The 19,472-nt window shown below is 37.4% G+C and overlaps 1 protein-coding gene across 4 annotated transcripts in view; it reads right to left on the bottom strand.

Moving 5' to 3' along the window:
- RFC1 (replication factor C subunit 1) overlaps positions 1 to 19,083 on the bottom strand; it is a 75,582-nt gene extending 56,499 nt beyond the window's left edge. The window contains exons 1-4 of one of the 4 annotated variants that reach the window (XM_025997758.2): positions 18,712 to 18,868; positions 6,780 to 6,921; positions 4,970 to 5,049; positions 4,742 to 4,870 (exon numbers count right to left, since the gene is read on the bottom strand). In XM_025997758.2, the coding sequence (XP_025853543.2) occupies positions 4,742 to 4,870; positions 4,970 to 5,014 (174 nt within the window). In that variant the 5' untranslated portion in view covers positions 5,015 to 5,049; positions 6,780 to 6,921; positions 18,712 to 18,868. Of the gene's footprint in view, positions 1 to 4,741; positions 4,871 to 4,969; positions 5,050 to 6,779; positions 6,922 to 18,711 lie in introns of all 4 variants that reach the window. The other 3 variants (XM_072737861.1, XM_025997767.2, XM_072737862.1) reach the window with 3 other exon arrangements.
- Between the last annotated feature and the right edge of the window lie 389 nt (positions 19,084 to 19,472).

Below are 19,472 nucleotides of genomic sequence, written 5' to 3'. Positions count from 1 at the left end.
AGATTTCAACATATACTATAAAGCTGCAGCAATCAAAGCAGTATGATACTGGCACGAACTAGACACTTAGATCAATGGAACAGAAGAGAGTGTCCAGAAATAAACCCATACTTATACACTGAATTAATCTACAACAAAGGAGGCAAAAATATACAATGGGAAAAAGTCTCTTCAACAAATGGTGGTGGGAAAACTGGACAGCTACATGCAAAAGAATGAAACTGGACCACAGTCTTACACCATAAATAAACTCAAAATAGATGAAAGAACTAATGTTAAGAACTGAAACCATAAAACTTCTTAAAGAAAATACAGGCAGTAATAATCTCTTTGATATCAGCCTTTTAGGAAATTTTTCCTAGATGCCTCCTTCAGCAAAGGAAACAAAAGCAAAAATAAGATTATTGAAACTACACCAAAATAAAGGCTTTTGCATAGCAAAGGAAACCATAAATGGTTCCTTCATAAAATGAAGAGGCAACCTACTGAATGGAAGAAGATATTTGCAAATGATATATCCAATAAGGGGCTAATATCCGAAGTATAAAAAGAACTTTTACAACTCAACACCACAGAAACTCAAATAATCTCATTAAGAAAATGGGCAGAGAACCCAAAAACACATTCAGATGGCCAACAGACACATGAAAAGGTGCTCAACATCACTAATCATTAGGTCAAATAAAAAACACTATGAGATATTACACTATTACCTGTCAAAATGGCTAGACTCGAAAAGACAGGGTTGGTGAGTATGTGGAGGAAAAAAAAAAGGCTCATGAGGTCATAGGGATGGAACTCCGCTATAAGCTTAATACTCTCTGTCACTATTCTCCATAAATGTTGGTGGGAATGCAAACTAGTACAGCCACTGTGGAAAACAATGCGGAGGCTCCTCAAAACACTAAAAATAGAAAGGCATACAATCTGGTAATTCCACAAGTGAGTATTTACCCAAAAAAATCTCAAACCACTAATTCAAAAAGATATATACACCCCTACATTTACTGCATTATTTACAATAGCCAAGATATGAAAACAACTTAAATGTCCATCAACAGATAAAGATTTGAGATACACACATACATATACACACCCACACACACTATTACTCATCCATAAAAAGAATGAGATCTTGCCATTTGTAAAAACTAGAAAGTATTACACTAAGTCAGACAACAAAAGACAAGTACCATGTAATTTCACTTATAAATGAAATCTAAAAAAAAAAAAAAAAATGAACAAACAAAGCAAAAACTGATCCATAAATACAGAGAACTAACTGGTGGTTGCCAGACGGAAGGGGGTTGGGGACATGGGCAAATAAGGGTGGAGGGAAGTACAGATACAGGCTTCCAATTATAAAATGAATCAGGCACGAGGATGAAACATACAGCATAAGGAATACAGTCAATGATAGTGTAATAATAATAATAATAATATAATAATGTATAGTTATGGATGGCAGATACACTCGTGAGCATAGTAAACACAGAGTTGTCGAATCATAATGTTGTACACCTGAAACTAATGTAACATTGTCAACTATATAGTTCAATAAGCAAAATAAATACATTAAAAAGAAAAATTTTGTAAAATGTAGGCTTCTGTGAAGGGACTGTTAGTAGTAATACGGATGTTAAATGCAACTCCAGCAAAGTCTTAGGGAGAAAAGATAAGAGCTATAGTGAAAGTTTCTATCACCTTGAGAATATACATATCATAAATAGAATGTTTAAAATATGAACATGAAAGACCATTCTGGTAAGGATTCAGAAAGAAATGAAGAACATATTGTTGGAAATTGGAGAAAAAGACAATCCTTGTTATAAAATGGCAAAGAACTGGCTAAATTGTGTTTTAGTGCTTTGTGAAAGACAGAACTTGTGAATAATGAAATTGAATATTTAGCTGAGAACATTTCTAAGTGTTGGAAAGTACAGGCTGTTGGAAGGTCCTCTACAGTAAAATCTAAGAGGAGAGAAATGAACTGAGTTGTTAAACAAAAAGAACCAAGACTTAGAGATTTGGAAAATACTCAATCTGTCTATATTGCAAAAAATGAGAATGAATCGTCTAAAGAGAATACTTAAAGTGTGGCTAGACTATCACTCAATAAAGAGATGGGGGCATTACACAAGCAGAAACACTGCTAGTTCAAAATGAAAGAGAAAAAATGAAGGAAAGGCTGTCAGACTTCTTGATTCTACAGGACAGGACAATAGGCTACTCAACTGCAAACCTGCACTATTCTCCAAGAAAAGGAGATGAGACCATAAAGGTGATTCAGAGCTCATCAGGGCTGTCTTATTTCTTTTTTCAACAGATCAGACTCCATCAAGAAGCCTTGGGAATGGGACCATCCTGAAGAGCTGTCAGGGTGGGACCACTGTTCTAGTGGATCCAGAAGGCAGGGCATCAAGCTAAAGATTTTCTCAAGCTTTAAGATCTACTAGAATTTGCCCTGTGAGGTTTTTGGACTTCTTTGGAACCCATCACCCCTTTCTTCCTTGTGATCTCTTCCTTTTGAAATGAGAATGTCTATTCTGTGCCTGTCCCACCACTCTATTTTGGAAACACATATTGTCCGGTTTCAGAGGTTCACAGGTGAAGAAAAATTTTGCCTCAGGATGAATCATATCTGGAGTCTCACCCGTATCTGATTTATTTTTTCCCCATATCTGATTTAAATAATATTTAGATAAGACTTTGGACTTTAGAGTTGATGTTACAGTGAGTTCCAACTTTTGTGAGAAGCACATGATTTGGGGGGCCATTTGGCAAAATGTTTGGAAGGAATGCTTGTATTCCTCCAAAGTCATATGCTGAGTCCCTATACCCCCATTGTGGCTGTATCTGGAGATGGAGTTTCTAAGGAAGCAATTAAGGTTAAATGAGGTCATAGGGATGGAACTCCGCTATAAGCTTAATACTCTTAGAAGAGATATTAGAGAGCTCACTCACATACATATATGTACACACACTCACTAGCTCTCTCCCTGTCTCAACCTCTCCCACCATGTGCTCACACCAGGAAAAGATTATGTGAGGACATGGCAAGAAGGTAGCCATCTACAATTCAGAAAAAGAGCTCTTGCCAGAAACCGAACTAGCTAAAACCTTAATCATAATCCTGTCTCCAGAACTGCAATAAAATAAATTTCTGTTGTTTAAACCATCCAATCTATTATATTTTTGTTACAGTAGATGAAACTGATTAATACTTGAGCCACAGACTCAAGAGAAAAGGAATTCAACAAAGACCAATCCTCATATGTTAATATTAACAAAAGTTTAAAGTAGCAATTATAGGAGTGCCTGGGTGACTCAGTCAGCTGAGCATCTGCCTTTGGTCACAATCCCAGGGTCCTAGAATGGAGCCCCACATCAAGCTCCCCTCAAGGAGCCTGCTTCTCCCTCATTTCCCTGCTTGTGCTCTATCTCTCTCTCAAATAAAAGTAAATAAAACCTTTAAAAATAAAGTAGCTAGTTTAACTACATTCAAGAACATAAAGCAGAAAAATTAAAACTATGAAAAGGAAACTAATTAAAATTCTAGAATTGCAAAACACAATATTCACAATAAAATATTCACCACATATATTTCATAGCATATTAGAGAGGAAGGAGCTTAAAGACAAGCTTAAAGATGAGAAATTATACAATCTGAAATACAGAGAAAGGAAGGATAAAAATGAACAAGCTTTGATGAGCTATGAGACAATATCAAAATTCTAGTATGTGTATAACTGGAATCCCAGAAGAGGAGAAAGAGAATGAGACAAATATATTTGAAGAAGTAATGGCAAAGAGTTCCCAAATTTGGTGAGATTTATAAATTTATAGATTGAAGCAGCTCAGAAACCATAAACAGAACACACACACACAAAAAAACTATACCCAGGCACACCACAGTCAAAGCTAAAAAACACACATAAAAATCCTAAAGGAAAACAGTATCAATCCAAAATTCTGTAACCAGCAAAAATATCTTTCAAGAATGAAGATAATTAAATAGAAGCTTCCAGAATTTATTACCAAAATCTTACACTACAAGAAATGATAAAGAAAATTCTTCAGGTTTAAAGACATAGAAATTCAGAAATTCTTATCTTCAATAAGAAATGAAAAGCACCAGAAATGGCAAATATGTGGGTGAACATAAAAGATCAACTTTTTCCTTTTAATTTCTTTAAAATATGTGTTTAGAGCAAAAAGTATTACACTGAATGTGGAGTATTAACATAGGTAGATATAATACATATGACAACTAAAACATAAAAGATGAAGTGGTGATAAACAGACCTGTAGAGTTGCAAAATTCTTACATTTTACTCGAAGTGGAATAATATGACTCAGACACACTACTGTAGCCTTTGCCTGCTTTCTATGACGACACTGTACCTTAACTTTTCTGAGGCCCAAAGAAGACAGAGAAAAGAATAAAGCTTTCCTCCAAAGCCTTCCTTCACCATTAGTCCAACACCTTTCACTTGGGGCTCACATCTCTATGAGCAAACTCTGGTCATAAAATGCAAAATTTTAACAATTAAAAAGGGTTCCACCTCTATTTCAGAAAAACAAGCAATGAATGCAGTCAGGTACATTAATTAGAAATACACTTACCTTCTGCTGCAAAATGAGTTGAAATCTATTTTATTTTAGGCTCCCACTACATCAAGTCTAGGAACTGAATTTATTTAACTTTTTATACAATTCAACATTTATCTGGAAAACTGACCTTAATTTCCTTTATTCCTTTCTTTGATTTTAAAGTTTCTTCAGCAGACTTTGTTTTCTCATTCTTCTTTACTGTTTCGGTTATAGGTTTCTTTCCACTTGGTATAACCCCAAAGAATTTCCGAATATCCTAAAAGCAAAAAAGGACATGCATAAACAAATACTAACTGCACAAAATTTGAATTCCAACTACAAAATGGGACAGCTCTACACACACACACTGGTTTACCTTCAATTTCTTCATAATGAGATAGTTCCAGGTGTGCAACAGCATTCTTTTCACACGCAAAAGTTAACTGATAAAATCACCTGAGTTAAAAATAATTTGCCTAATGAAAAATATGTTAACTTACAGAATTTGGCCAAAAACAGAACAAAAATGAGCAAGTGAAATATTTCTTAACAGCACAATTACTAAAGAGGCAAGTAACAAGTATTTATTGTTCATACATACATATACTCATCCCACCAATCCAGGCCCAGTGAGGGAGAAGACAAATGTTGAAGAGTATAATCCTTGCCCATGGGATTTATATTCCCAGTATAACTTCATTATTATTCTTTCAAATTTTCAACCTTGATCATTTAAGACCTTAATAACTAAAAGCCTTACAAATTATTTTTTATGATATTTTCAAATTCTGAAAAAATATTTTGATGCTTATTATTGCTCTATCCCCTTGTGTTATACTGAATTAAAATTAATCATAATGAAATTTACAATGTAATTTACAATTTAAATCACTTTTATCTTTTGCATACATATCCTTCCCTACTTGTTTAGATTTTAGCTTTGAAGAAAGTGTAGTGTAGAGAACAAGAATAGACCTTAGAATCAAAAAGCCTAGGTTTGAATATCTGCTGTAGTGCTTTTTATGTGTGACATTGGGCAGGTTACCTGAATCTGTTTTCCCATCAGTAAAATGGAACTAATACTGCCTACACTTTATGAGAATTAATTACTTTTTGTTCAGCAAAAAGCTGCCCTTCTCCTCATTTATGAATTATTATCCTTTCACATCACAGACACATCTCTATTTACAATTACCTCTGCTCCCAGGTAAGGATATAAGGAACACAAAAAAATGAGATCCAAATAAGGATCTGAATTCCTAAGAACTAGGTTCAAGAGCCAGGTGTTCTCCTCATTCTATCCTTAATGGTTACACTCCTGAGTTTTCGATCCTTTTTACCTTTTTCAACCTCTCTCTTTATTATAGTGAGGAAAATGACTGTTAAAAGTACTTTGTGAAGCAGGAACCTGGGTGGCTCAGTGGTTAAGCATCTGCCTTTGCCAGGTTGTGATGCTGGGATCGAGTTCCATATCAGGGCTCCCATGGGGAGCCTGCTTCTCCCTCTGCCCATGTTTCTGCCTCTCTTTCTGTATCTCTCATGAATAAATACATAAAAGCTTTAAAAAAAAAAAAAAGGCACTTTGTGAAGTATAAGAAAGTTAACAATTATTTCCTAAATCCTGGCAAGAAACAATACTCTTAACATGTCAAAAATCCCAAGTAAGTGTGTAATGCACACACACACAAATAGCCGTGTGCCTAAGAAAATAAAGCAAATAAATGAGGTACACAGACACCTTAAATTTTTTTTAAGATTATAGATTTTCCTGTTTTGTTTTGTTTTGTTAATTTATTTATGATAGTCACACAGAGAGAGAGAGAGAGAGAGGCAGAGACACAGGCAGAGGGAGAAGCAGGCTCCATGCACCGGGAGCCCGACGTGGGATTCGATACCGGGTCTCCAGGATCGCGCCCTGGGCCAAAGGCAGGCGCCAAACCGCTGCGCCACCCAGGGATCCCGACTTTCCTGGTTTTATGTGCTTTTGTAAATTTCTTAATTCACAAAAGTCACAAACCCACCCTAATAAAATCTAAGTCTAAAAAATACTATTTATGAAATGGATACCTCAGCTATGAAAAACTAAGACATTTGTGTCAGGTGCTAAAGAAAGATGGACAATAAAGAAAGCCACAGTCTTCCATATAACTTGCAAAAAATTGGGTTTGAGGTTGACAACCACTTACTTTATTGTTTCTGGAGGAAATGAAAGTTTCACATTGGAGTTTCACTTTTAAAATTACCAAATGGTTCTTCATTCAAATGGTGGTAACTGCAAGCACACCCTCCACAGCATGGCACAGCACATGCACCATGGAAATACCAAAACTGAGTATTAATAATGAGGTTACAGTCAGTGCTGGTTTTCAATCTGTATTAGGACTACAAATGCTTAAAACCACAAAGACAAAGAAAACAAAACATAATTTAAGAAAGGAATTGTTGGTTATATTGAGACTGTCTGATTTCTGTCTGTTCCATACTGCTACTCCTTAGCATTGTTAAAATCTTCCTTCCCAAGTAATCCCTTCTATTCGTATCTCCTTTCTCTTCCTTTCCTTTATCTTTCTTTAAAGATTAATTTGAGAGAGAGAGACATGGGAGGAGAGAGGAAGAGTCCTAAGCAGACTCCACACTGAGCTAAGCCCACTGCCCCATGCGGTGCAATCTCACCACCCTGAACCTGAGCCAAACCAAGAATCAGATGCTTAACCCACTGCACCACCCCAACATCTCCCTCCTTTCCTTTATTCTACTCTACTCTCTCACTCCCCGCACCCTTATACTCTGACACCAACAGAGCAGTTAAAGAAATTACAACATGATCTAACTCAATATACACTGAAAATCTAAACTCTTGGAAAAGAATTTTCATCAGAATGAAAGCCAATAGACTCTACCTTTTAAGGATTATCTCCAACATGAGCAACCATCATGTATGTAAATATCTAAAGGTCACTAATTTGGCTTCAATTCAGAATGACTTCACCTTCCTCCTCAACACTCTCTGTCTAGCATTCCCAGTTTTCATGATTTTGTGAAATGATGAACATCTCTAATGGTTAATCATATCCCCAAACAACAGATCTAAACAGCACTTTTCCCTTCAAAGAATAATTTTTGTTGAGTCTATGAGTAAAAAAAGAAACAGATTTTTAAATTTACTTTTATAATCTTGGCAAAGGGAAAGACTAAGTAGAGCATCAAGGCTAAAAACCATCCATAAAGAAATATCTGACTCCATAAAAATAAAAGATCCCATAAGCAAAAGTTAAAATACAAACAACTAACTTCAAAATATCTACAATATTTATTATATATAAAGGTTCCTACAAATCAATAAAAGATAGCTGAGTAGAAAAAACAAAAGGCAGCTAAAGCATATTATATAAAAGATCCAAATAACCAACAAACAATATGAGATGTTCAATTTCAAAAATAACAGATAAACTGAAACTGGATTATTTTTCTCTAAATGTTAAAATATTTATAATGCCTAGATTTGTCAAAGGTATGGAAAAACAGATGCTCACACACTATACTGCTATAAAAGTAAAAACTAGTATAATGGAAGACAAAAACTGTTCCAGAGGACAATCAGCAACACTCATCAAAATTGTAAATGTATATACCCACTGTCCCAGGAATTCCACCTCTAAAAGAAATGATAATAGAAAATAATATTATTTTTATTTGGGGAAATCAAAAAAAAGTAATTATTTCTTATTTTATTCAACAGTTATTAGTTGAACAAGAAAGTCAGTTCAAATGAGGCAAAAGTTTAGGCAAAAATCACAAAGTTAAAACAAATTTTAGCACAAATAGCTAATAAGTTTTTCATGTTTTTACTTATAGCTACTGGACATATATCTTTTGATGACTCTACGAAGTATACAGGGGCAAACAACATCTCCATCTTACAGATGAATAAAATTAAGTCGAATGCAAGCTTTGTCAGTTTTGCCATTTACTACTACAGGTCACTTGGGATGAATTACTTCTCTGCTCTTTAGTTTCCTCTTGATACCACATGCCTCATAAAATTCCTGTGGGGATTAAGATGGTACACCAAAACCTCCACTATGGAACCTGGTAGTCTGACTCCAAATCTCTTTCATAGTTTTCCACTTGACCATGACTGTCCCTTCAGAGTTTCCCTATAATTCTAAGATCTATGCAAAGGTAGCCATATCCTACAACTAGCAGTATGGTCTTTCCCTTCTCATTCTTGATACATTTGTGTGCTTACAGGCAGGACTCAGAACACAAACAGGAAAATGCCTTCATGCAGCTACCTAAGAGATAAATATATAAAGAATTAGATAAAAAAACTGCTAAGATAGATCTTATCACTAAAGAGGACCAGGAGCACTAACACAAATAGCCTTTGGGACAGCTTCCAACAGAAGCAACACCTGAACTGAGTGATTAGGAGGAGATTTTTTTTTTTCCTTTTTTTTTTTTTTAACGTAACCTCTAGCTCCAACATGGGACACAAGCTCACAACCCAAAGACCGAGAGTCACAAGCTCCACTGACTGGGCCACCACCTGCCCCAGTAGGACATACTTTTGATCGTCATAGAAATCTGAGCTTGAAGGCAGGGCTGTAAGTTCCACATAGCAGGCTTGTTTATCTTACCACTCTATCTCAAGTACAGGAACAGCACCCTGTAGATGCTTAATACTGGTTCAATGCAAGGAGCACCTGGCTGGTTCAGCTAGTGAAGCATGCAGCTCTTGATCTTGAGGTTTGAGTTTGAGCTCCACGTTGGGTGTGGAGATTACTTAAAAATAAAACCTTAAAAAAAAAAAAATCAGTTGAACACATGAGTAGTTATTTCTAAGGTCACTGACCTTCACACCTGGGCTCCAAAAGAGGTTCTTCATTACCTAAAATGAAACTCATGGTAGATTTGTTTTTAAAAGATTAAGTATTAAAATAATATTTAACTGAAATTAATTTTGTGCTATGAATTTACCTTACTGCTTTTGGCTTTAAGAAATTTTAAGTGGATTTTTTTAAAGTGGATATTAAATTAACACCTATTGCATATTATTTCTTAAGTACATTATTAAAGTTGACGTTCCAGGGGCACCTGGCTGGCTGTTGGTGAAGCATGGGACTCGATCTCAGTGTTGTGAGTTCAAGCCCCTGCTGGGTACAGATATTACTTAAAAAAATAAAATATTTTTAAAAAGTAAAAATAACGTGACTTCTATAATTGACCCTTGCAATATGGTATTCTCTTGTCACATTATAATACTGTGGCTACTTAAAAGAAAAAATTGCTTCCACTTTTAGTACAATATCTCCTGTTTTTAACCAAACGAATTGCCTTTTATTTATTTTTTTAATATTTTATTTATTTATTCATGATAGACATAAAGGGGGGGGGGGGGCAGAGACACAGGCAGAGGGAGAAGCAGGCTCCATGCCGGGAGCCCGACGCAGGACTCGATCCCAGGACTCCAGGATCATGCCCCAGGCCAAAGGTAGGCGCTAAACTGCTGAGCCACCCAGGGATCCCCACGAATTGGCTTTTAGAAATTTACACATATATCTACATATAACTGATGTTAATGATACAGCCAAGTCTAGCACTGGACTCATGAAATTCTCTGAGGAAGATACCAGTGAGTAAAAGTGTGGTCTGAAAAATTTTTAAATAATAACAGGTTATAACCAGGAAGAATTTTAAGAACCTGCATCAACTAACTTGCTTGCTTCCTTCCTTCCTTCAACAAACATTCACTGAGAGTCTTCTATGAGCCGAGAACTATTTTTTTAAGATTTTATTTATTTATTCACGAGAGACAGACAGAGAGGCAGAGACACAGGCAGAGGGAGAAGCAGGCTCTCCGTGGGGAGCCGGATGTGGGACTCGACCCCAGAACTCCAGGATCACGCCCTGAGCCCAAGGCGGACACCCAACGGCTCAGCCACCCAGGCGTCGCAAGCCACGAACTATTCTTGGTGTTTGGAATAAAACAGACAAAAGTGTCTGTTCTTGTGGAACTTCATTCTATTCTCTGCTCTTGGTCTGTCTTCAGGGAAATAAAGCAGAACACAGGAAATAACAGACAAAATAAAGCACAGCAAAGGAACAGAAATGGAGAATATATGATTAAGGGAAATATCTACCTCTCCTCCTTGCCTTGGAATCTACTCAGTCTACTACCTGAGACGTTGCTTCCAAGACAGTGAAGAAACCCATTTCTATTCTTAGTTGTGGTGAGGAAGATGTGTAAAATTCTGAAGCCACAGTATGTATACCATATGGGCCTTAGACTACTCTTTCAATGAAACAGTGTATCACAGAAAGTTTTCAAGTATACCTGATCCAAAAATACTAACAAACACTAGCAAAATTAAACAGAAAATGGAAATTAATTAATGCAGATTTTTTAAAAATAAGTTCTTCAAATCTGCATAATTGAGATAATTGAAACATTTAAAACTCTTTATGCCTGATATAATGGTTTATTTCAACATTTCGACATTTTCACCAAGGTTATTGTAGTCTGATTATGGTTTTTATTCATTCAGAAATCAACTTCTTACAATTGATTTCTAATCTAAAAATTAAATTTAATCTACTTGAATGAATATTACAAATATGTTCAAATCAAAAAGACCTACCAACCTAAATGTCCACTGACAAATGAATACACAAAGATGTGGTGTGTACACACACACACACGAATATTACTCGGTCATGAATAAGCATGAGACCTTACCATTTGTGACCACATGGATAGACCTGGAGAGTATTATGCTAAGTGAAATATGTCAGAAAAAAAAAACAAATGCCATATGATTTCATTTATATGTAGAATATATAAAACAAACGAAAACCACAGAAAAGACCATACATACAGAGAACCGGTGGTTGCCAGAAGGGAGAGGGTTGAGGGGATAGGCAAAGAGAGTGAAGGGGCGTGGGAGATACAGGCTTCCAATTATAGAATTAGTAAGTCACAGAGACAAAAAGTACAGCATAGAGAATATAGTCAATGGTACTGTAACAGTGTTTTACAGTGACACACAATAGCTACTACATTCAAAAAAAAAATAGCTACTACATTCATGAGCACAGCATAAACTATAGAATTGTCAATTCACTATGTTGTACATCTGAAATGAACGTAACATTGTCGACTATACTTCAATTCAAAAAATACGTAATTTTAAAAAAAGAAAGGAAATAGACCTATCAAATAATAAATACTGTATTTCTCTAGGCTATATTATTCATTGTCATTAAATGTTCAATACATTAACTATAAAATAGAAAGGACTAGAGAAGAGGTTTCCATACCAGTAAATTTTATTCTGGTTGACTTCTCTTCTATTGGAAACATAAAGTTTATTTATACTTCTTCATTCACCAAATACTTATTGAAAATGTACCACGTGCCAGGCACTGTATAGCAGTTCTCCATCCTTATGGCCCCTATCCTTGCAGAACTTATATGCTAGTATAAGAAGCTGTCACTAACAGGTTGACTATTAATATCCAAAATGTGTGCCAAGACAACACTAAACATACCAGGCTTTGTTTATGCTTTTGTAGATCTGACAAAAGCTATGAATATTTTCCACAAAACACTATATTACAAATACATATTTGGCCTTTATATTCCTGGCACAGAGATCCTAAAACCCTTGGACTTAAATGACAGGAGTATCCTGTTATTTACAATCAGCCCTTTGGATCACATCTAAGTTAATGCTAATGAGGCAACTCAGGATGGGGACTGGTCACTAGAAAGGCCAAGGATGGGAACTCTCTGCCCCACTCCTAGGGCTATAGGGAGAAGAGGAAGATCAAGACTGAGTTATAAAAACTCTCAATCAAGCAACGTTTGATGTTTGAAGAGCATCTGGGTTGGTGGACATATCAAGCTGCTGAGAGGGTGGTGTACCCAGAGATGGCCTGAAGTTCTGTATATCCCCCAATCTCCCATATCTTACACTGTGGATCTTTGCCTTCCGTTTGACTGTTTCTAAGTTATATCCTTATGATAAACTAGTAAATATAAGTAAAGTGTTTCCCCAAGTTCTGTGAGCCATTCTAGCAAATTATCAAACCCGAGAAGGTCCTGAATAACTAATTTAGAGGCAGAAGTACAGGTGTCTCACGACTCTCAATTGACTTCTGAAGTGGGAGCAGTCAATGGGATTAAGCCCCTTAACCTGTGCAATCTGCACTAACTACGAAAAATGTCCAAATTGAACCGAACTGTAGGACACCCAGCTGGTGTCAAGAGAACTAGAGAACCAATTGGTGTCAGAAAACACCCCCCACACAAAACTTCGTGTAACCTAAAATGCAGAGTTGGGGTGCCTGGGTGGCTCAGTCAGTTGAGCAGCCGACTCTTGATTGCAGCTCAGGTCATTATCTCAAGATTCTGGGATCAAGCCCCACATCCGGCTTCACACTCAGCAGGAAGTCTGCTTCAGGATTCTCTCTCTTCCTCTGTCCCTCCACTTGCCTGCTCTCACTCTGCCTGCACTCTCTCTCTCTCTCTCTCTCTCAATAAATAAATAAATCTTAAAAAAAAAAAAAAAAAAGTGAGGTTTTCCCATGAAACCTATTAATGGTTCCCCATGAACCCGAAATTTAAAAGTTCTGATCCACCTACACAGTGTAAGCTAACTCACATCCATCTCAACATCATCTCTAAATCTTGTGTCTCCACTCCTCCTTTAAGCTCCGTAACCAATAGTCTGCCAGAAACATCTCTGTCCAAATGCCTCAAAGATGCCTCCAATTCATATTGTCCAAAAGTAAGCTCATATTCCTCTGGGACTTGCTTCTCTTTTATTCCTCACCTCAACGCATATCACCATCATTTGCCCAAACCAGAAAAATGGGCACTGTTTTTCCTCCTCAATCTGACTCTACCTATTCAACCCACCTAACCTATCTCCCAAATACTGCTGTCCTCTTCCCTCTATTTTTATTGCCAATGCCCAGATTCAAAGCTTCATTTATTTACTTATTTAATAAACTCTCAAATAGACTTGCTCTGACAGGCAATAATTTAAGCACTTCAAAAAATTAACTTATTCAATCCTCATAACCACCCTATGAAGTTTTTTAACTTCAATTAATAGATGAAAAAAATTGAGAATGCCAACAAGATGTTCTATAGTAAAAGTTTTGAAATTCAAGATGCTTAAATGTAAGCAAAAAAAGGTTTATTGCATTTTCTACTTTAAGGTGTAACAAACAATTCTACAACTCTATTAGAAGCATCTTCTAGCAAGCAGCCAAATGCAATTTTAATATGCATAAGTCAAGACAAAGTACCCAACTTTGCCAAGTACAAAAAAAAAAAAAATTCCTGTGTTTTTAGCCCTTTACCTGTACCAAGCAGTTTCCAATTTGGTTGGTTATAAATCTATTAGTAGAGTTAGAGATGAAGAAAAAATTCTTCTTGCAATAAACACTCCTAAACCCACAAAGTAAGCTTTCATAATGACCGTTAGCTTTTAAAGGTCAAAGTACAAAAGCTGCTATATATTTACTTTGACGTATAACCAAAAAACTCTAATTACTTATTTCCACTGCTGATGAGCTCAACCAATAAACAAGTCATATTTGTCTATCAAAAAATGCAAAAAGAAAGTAAATTATGTCACTCTGTTCACTTTTCTTTGAAGGGTACAGGGTTTTATGCAAATAAGTACTACAGTGCTCTGTAGAGTAATTGCCAAATATTGTATCTTGGCTTTACTTCTCTACTCTAAAAGTAACAAAGAAATATAAATATTTGATTAATAATGTTAAGCCACCCACCAAATCCACAACCAGAAACTGATTACCATCATCAAATTCACAAGCTCTATCCAAATGTAAAAATCTTTCATCCTGAAAAACACTGAAAGACAAAATTTTATATCTGACTAATATACCCAGTGATTTAACTGGTAGCAGCACAATAGAAACAAATTATGAAATAAACTTAAAGTATTTAAAACTACATTAAGGCCTTTGAAAGCAAAAAGTAGTTGGAATGCTTTCCCCTGAGATCAGGAAAAAGACACAACCACTCCCAATACTTCTATTCAATCCTGTGGAAGTTCCAGCAAAAGCATTTAGGCAAAAAAAAAAAAAAAGAGAGAGAGAGAGAGATAAAAGGCACCTAGATTAGACAGGATGAAGCAAAACTATCTCTATTTACAGATGAAATGATCTTATATAGAAAAAATTCTACAGAAAAAACTATTAGAACTACTAAATGAGGTCAGCAATGTTGCAGAATACAAGATCAATATACAAAAGTATATTGTATTTCTATACTCTTAGAATGAACAATCCAAAATTGAAATTAAGAAAACTATTTCAGGGACACCTAGGTGATTCAGTGGTTGAGCATCTTGCCTTTGGCTCAGAGCATGATCCCGAAGTCCCAGGACTGAGTCTTAAGTTGGGCTTCCTGCAGGGAGCCTATTTCTCCCTCTACCTATGTCTCTGCCTCTCTTTGTCTCTGATAAATAAATAAATTCTTAAATAATAAAAAAAGAAAGAAAAGAAAACTATTTCATTTACAATATCATCAAAAAGAAAAAAGCGCTTGGAAAAAATAAAAGTGTAAAGCCCATACCCTGAAAACTATAAAACACTGTTTAAAGAAATTGAAGACCTAAACAAATGGAAAGATAGTCCATGTTCATAGATCAGAAGACCTTCTACTGTTGAGATGGCAGTATTTCCCAAAATGATCTACAGGATTCAACATGATCACTAATAAAATCCCAGCTGGCCTCTTTAACAATTGTAAAATTCATGTGGAAATTCAACAGCCCCCGACCAGAACACAAAACAATCTTGAAAAATAACAAAGTTGAAAGACTAATAATACTTCCTGATTTCAAAACTTACCACAAGGGGGGGTGGGGAACTTACCACAAGGGGGGGTGGGGAACTTACCAAAAAACTACAGTAACAAATACAATGCATTACTGGCATTAAGATAGATACATAGGGGAAATAGAACAGAGAATCCAGAAAAGAACCCTCACACTTACAGTCAATTGATCTTTGACAAGGGAGACAAGATAATTCAATGAGAAAGAACAGTCTACCACTGGTGCCAGAACAATTGAACACACACATGCAAAAGAATAAATCTGAACTTCTACTTCACATCCCATACCAAAATTAACTCAAAATGTTTCAAAGTTAAACTCTTAGAAGACACGCATAAATCTTCATGACCTTGGATTAGGCAATGGTTTCTTAGATATAACACCAAAAGCTCTGAGGAAGTGATGACTGAGGCTTGAATGATGAGAAAAAGGCAGATATACAAGGAAGAATCTCAACAAGGATAAGAAACAGCAAGAACAAAAGATGGGACAGAACAGCATAAGATACTCAAAAGACAGATAAGAGAGGCAGGGAGGGGCCTTACAGGGCAACTACCAGTATATATGGCAAAATCTACATTATAATAGAGTGACAGCACACTCCAGGGAGAGCATTCACATAGTAAACTACAATATGAAAGGTATCCCCTAGAATATCCTCTAGGTCTCATGTGTGTTTAATTCAATCTTATGCATATTTTCAATAAATTATACCAGCCAATGAATTATATATGCCAACTTCTTTAAAATGGCAGCTCAGGTTTTATTCACATTTTGAGTAAATAATTAAACTCTCATAGCAATCCAAATTGTTTAAATGGCTTCTTTTCTCTTTCCATTTTTAATTTTGTTACAATTCCTTTAGAAGACATTATATTTACATTGTTCAAAATTCAAGAGTAAAAAGTCTCCCTCCCATCCCGCCTCTCAAGACACATATTTCCCACCTTTGGAGGCAACAAATGCTATCAGTTAGTTCCCTGTGTAACCTTCCAGACTTCAAGCAAATGTGTATATATTCTTTTCTCTTTCTCTACACAAAGTGACACATACATTACTTACTGTCCTACACCTTCATTTTTCACTGAATTATCCTGATAATTGTTTTTATATCAGAGTATAAAGTTTTCTTTCTTAATGCTCACAGAGTATTCCATTTTGTGGATACAGTATTTTATTCCTTTATTAATAACTTCAAGAAAAAAAAATGTAGCTCCCAAGGCAAAAGTCGTTAACATCTACGGAAGGGCTCAGAAGATTTGCAAATCCTCTTAAATGCTGTAATATGCTCATATGTATTTCTGTGGGCAGAAAATTTGCATACCACTCATCACATTATCACATAACTGTAACCCAAAGAACTACTGTTCTATACAATAACATGTACACAGATGTTCAATAAACCTATGCTAAACAGAATTTTAGTCTGAGGTTTTGCTAATGTTTGTACTAGAGATAGAAGGACCAAATTAAATACCAATATAACCAAAAATTCCTATCTATGTTATAAAACCTTTTCCCTTTAACAAACAGCAAAACTCCTTCTGACTCCAACTTCTTTTCCAAGAAGGGCTTTATTTTTCACCTGTATTGTGAACAAGAGTACTAAGAACCAAAATTTAAAGTATCTGAATGATCAAAAGTTGACTATACAAGACACTGTTCGCCAAAACTGACAGCAGAGGCATCTCTGATGCCCCTTAAACAGTGTAACATTCCACAGAGTCCTTCCTAAGAAAATTAAATCACTGGTAGTCACATAGTAGCAGAATACCTCCACATACCAGGTTCCACAATAGAAGCTTTAGCTTTATTATTCTGTTTAATCCTCAAGATAATCACTTAAGGCAGCTATATTTTGCCCCTTTTAACAGTTAAGGAAAACACAGGCTTTAAAAAGGTTTAAGTTAAGCTATTTACTTAAATCAAATAAAGCCCACAACCACATAACTAGTAAATGGTAGAGCAAGGCTAAATCATCACCTCACTCTTACCTTCCAGTCTCCAAATCCCATCAACTTTCCACAATACCATAGTGCCTTAAGTCCAAAAAGTAATATTTGATAATCATTTTAGGGAGGCAGGATAATACAGTGGCCAGAATTCTAATCCAACCATTTATTAGTTGTATGACAAACTGTTTAAACTCTAAAAGCCTCCTTTACCATCTGTACAACTAGACTCCCGTGAGGTTTAAATGAGAAAAGGTTTATAAAACCAATAGCTCCAATACTGGCATTTGGTACAAAGTGCCTAGTATGTCATCCTTTGAGGAAAAAAACACAAAGGGCTGCAAGGCTTCCCAATTTGGCATAAAAATTTTCCCTCCTGAATGCTGGCCTTGTGACAAATGAGCTACAAAATAGTTGAAAAAAATTATGTCTGATTACGAAGTAGATTCTAGCTTAACAGGACATCATGAATTGTCCTTCAAATACAGTATTTCAAACACACGCCTCTCTATGAAGGTCTGTTTTGATGGCTGCATCATCATTTCTCTCTCAATTTACATGCTTTATGCAGAGTCACACAGAGGTGGGGTTTTCTTTTTAAGATTATTTTTAACACCAGGTGATAAGCGATGACAGCTGTCAAACATATTACATCTGCGGGGTTTGGGTTTTGTTTTTTGTTTTCTTTTTTTTCCTAGTAAGCCGTGTTATCCCATTAACTTCTTTGAACTTCTTTAAACAAAATAAAGCATCCTCCCTACACCTTCGGTCTCGAAACGGCTGTGTGATGAGCTTTTCATGGCGCTATTAATGACGAAAGTTGAAGGCCTGAGACAGCTTACTCCTAAGAAAGGAAAAGTTTGTTACGTTTTTCTCCGCTTTGAACCAAAGCTTGAAATAAATGCTTTAGGGCAGGACGCACACAGAGGTTTGGGGCAACGCCAAACAGGAAAACAACTTTATCGCTGAGCCCCCAAATCACCTTTTTACTCCCTTCCTTCCTCCCTTCCCCCAAGAATGAAGAAAGAAAAAAAAAATGAAAGTGCTGCGCAGCACCACAAGCCCTGCGCGCAGCCTGGCGCCCGGCGCCGTAACCCCGCGGCCCCGGAAAGCTGTGCGCCCAGCGCCCCCTCTGTGGCCCCCTCGGCGGCCCCTCCGTGCCCTCGCTCCCTCCGCAGCCCCGCACCGCCATCCTCCCCCACCCTCCGTACCAAAACCGCCCGGTCCACACCCGGCCTGCCAACTCCCCGAGCCCCCGAGCCGCACAGCCTCCCCCCGGGGCTCACCATCGCAGCCCACGGACTAAGGCGCGAGCCGGCGGGCCTGTCGGCTGGGGAATCCGTTACCGGGACTCGGGATCCATTCGCGCCAACAACTTCTCCCGCGAAGTGGAAAGAGGCGCGGGGAGGGGGGGGGGGGTCTCGGCGCCCGGTGATGACGTCAGAAGGCGCGCAGCTCGGCTCCAGCCCGGGCGGGAGGCGGGAGGTGCGACGTCGGCCCAGGTGACGCCCCGCAGGCCCCGCGGGCCGCTGCCATCGCGAGGAGCCGCGGGAGCGGGGCCCGCGCGCACGTTTGCGTCGGGGGCTTCTGCCGGGGGCGCTCGAGGTTGAGCCCCGAGGGCGGGCGGAGCGCGTTTCCCCGCGCGACACGTGCGGAGGGTGCCCTGCCCTGCGCCCCGCTTGCAAGTGTTTTGACCCCCCCCCCCCCCCCCCCGCGGTGGAAATACGCGCTTCACGTGGAGGTCTCGACGTACTACGTTTCTTTTTTTTTCTCCGCACATTATATTTAAATATCTATTGTTTAACAAGAGTTTCTCCAAAGAGGAGTTACCCTCATTTTTTTTTTTTTTTTTTTTTTTTTTATTAATGAGAGAGGCAGAGGGAGAAGCAGGCTCCATGCAAGCGGCCCGATGTGGGACTCGATCCTGGGTCTCCAGGGTCACGCCCTGAGCCAAAGGCAGACGCATAACCACTGAGCCACCCAGGCTTCTTTTTTTTTTTTTTTTTTAATGTTTGACCCACCGAAATGTTGTTGTTTTGTTTTGCTT

Source organism: Vulpes vulpes, chromosome 14, assembly GCF_048418805.1.
Source record: "Vulpes vulpes isolate BD-2025 chromosome 14, VulVul3, whole genome shotgun sequence".
Classification (NCBI taxonomy): Eukaryota; Metazoa; Chordata; class Mammalia; order Carnivora; family Canidae; genus Vulpes; species Vulpes vulpes.
Note: the sequence above shows the minus strand (reverse complement) of the source record. Positions and strands in the feature narration are given on the sequence as shown.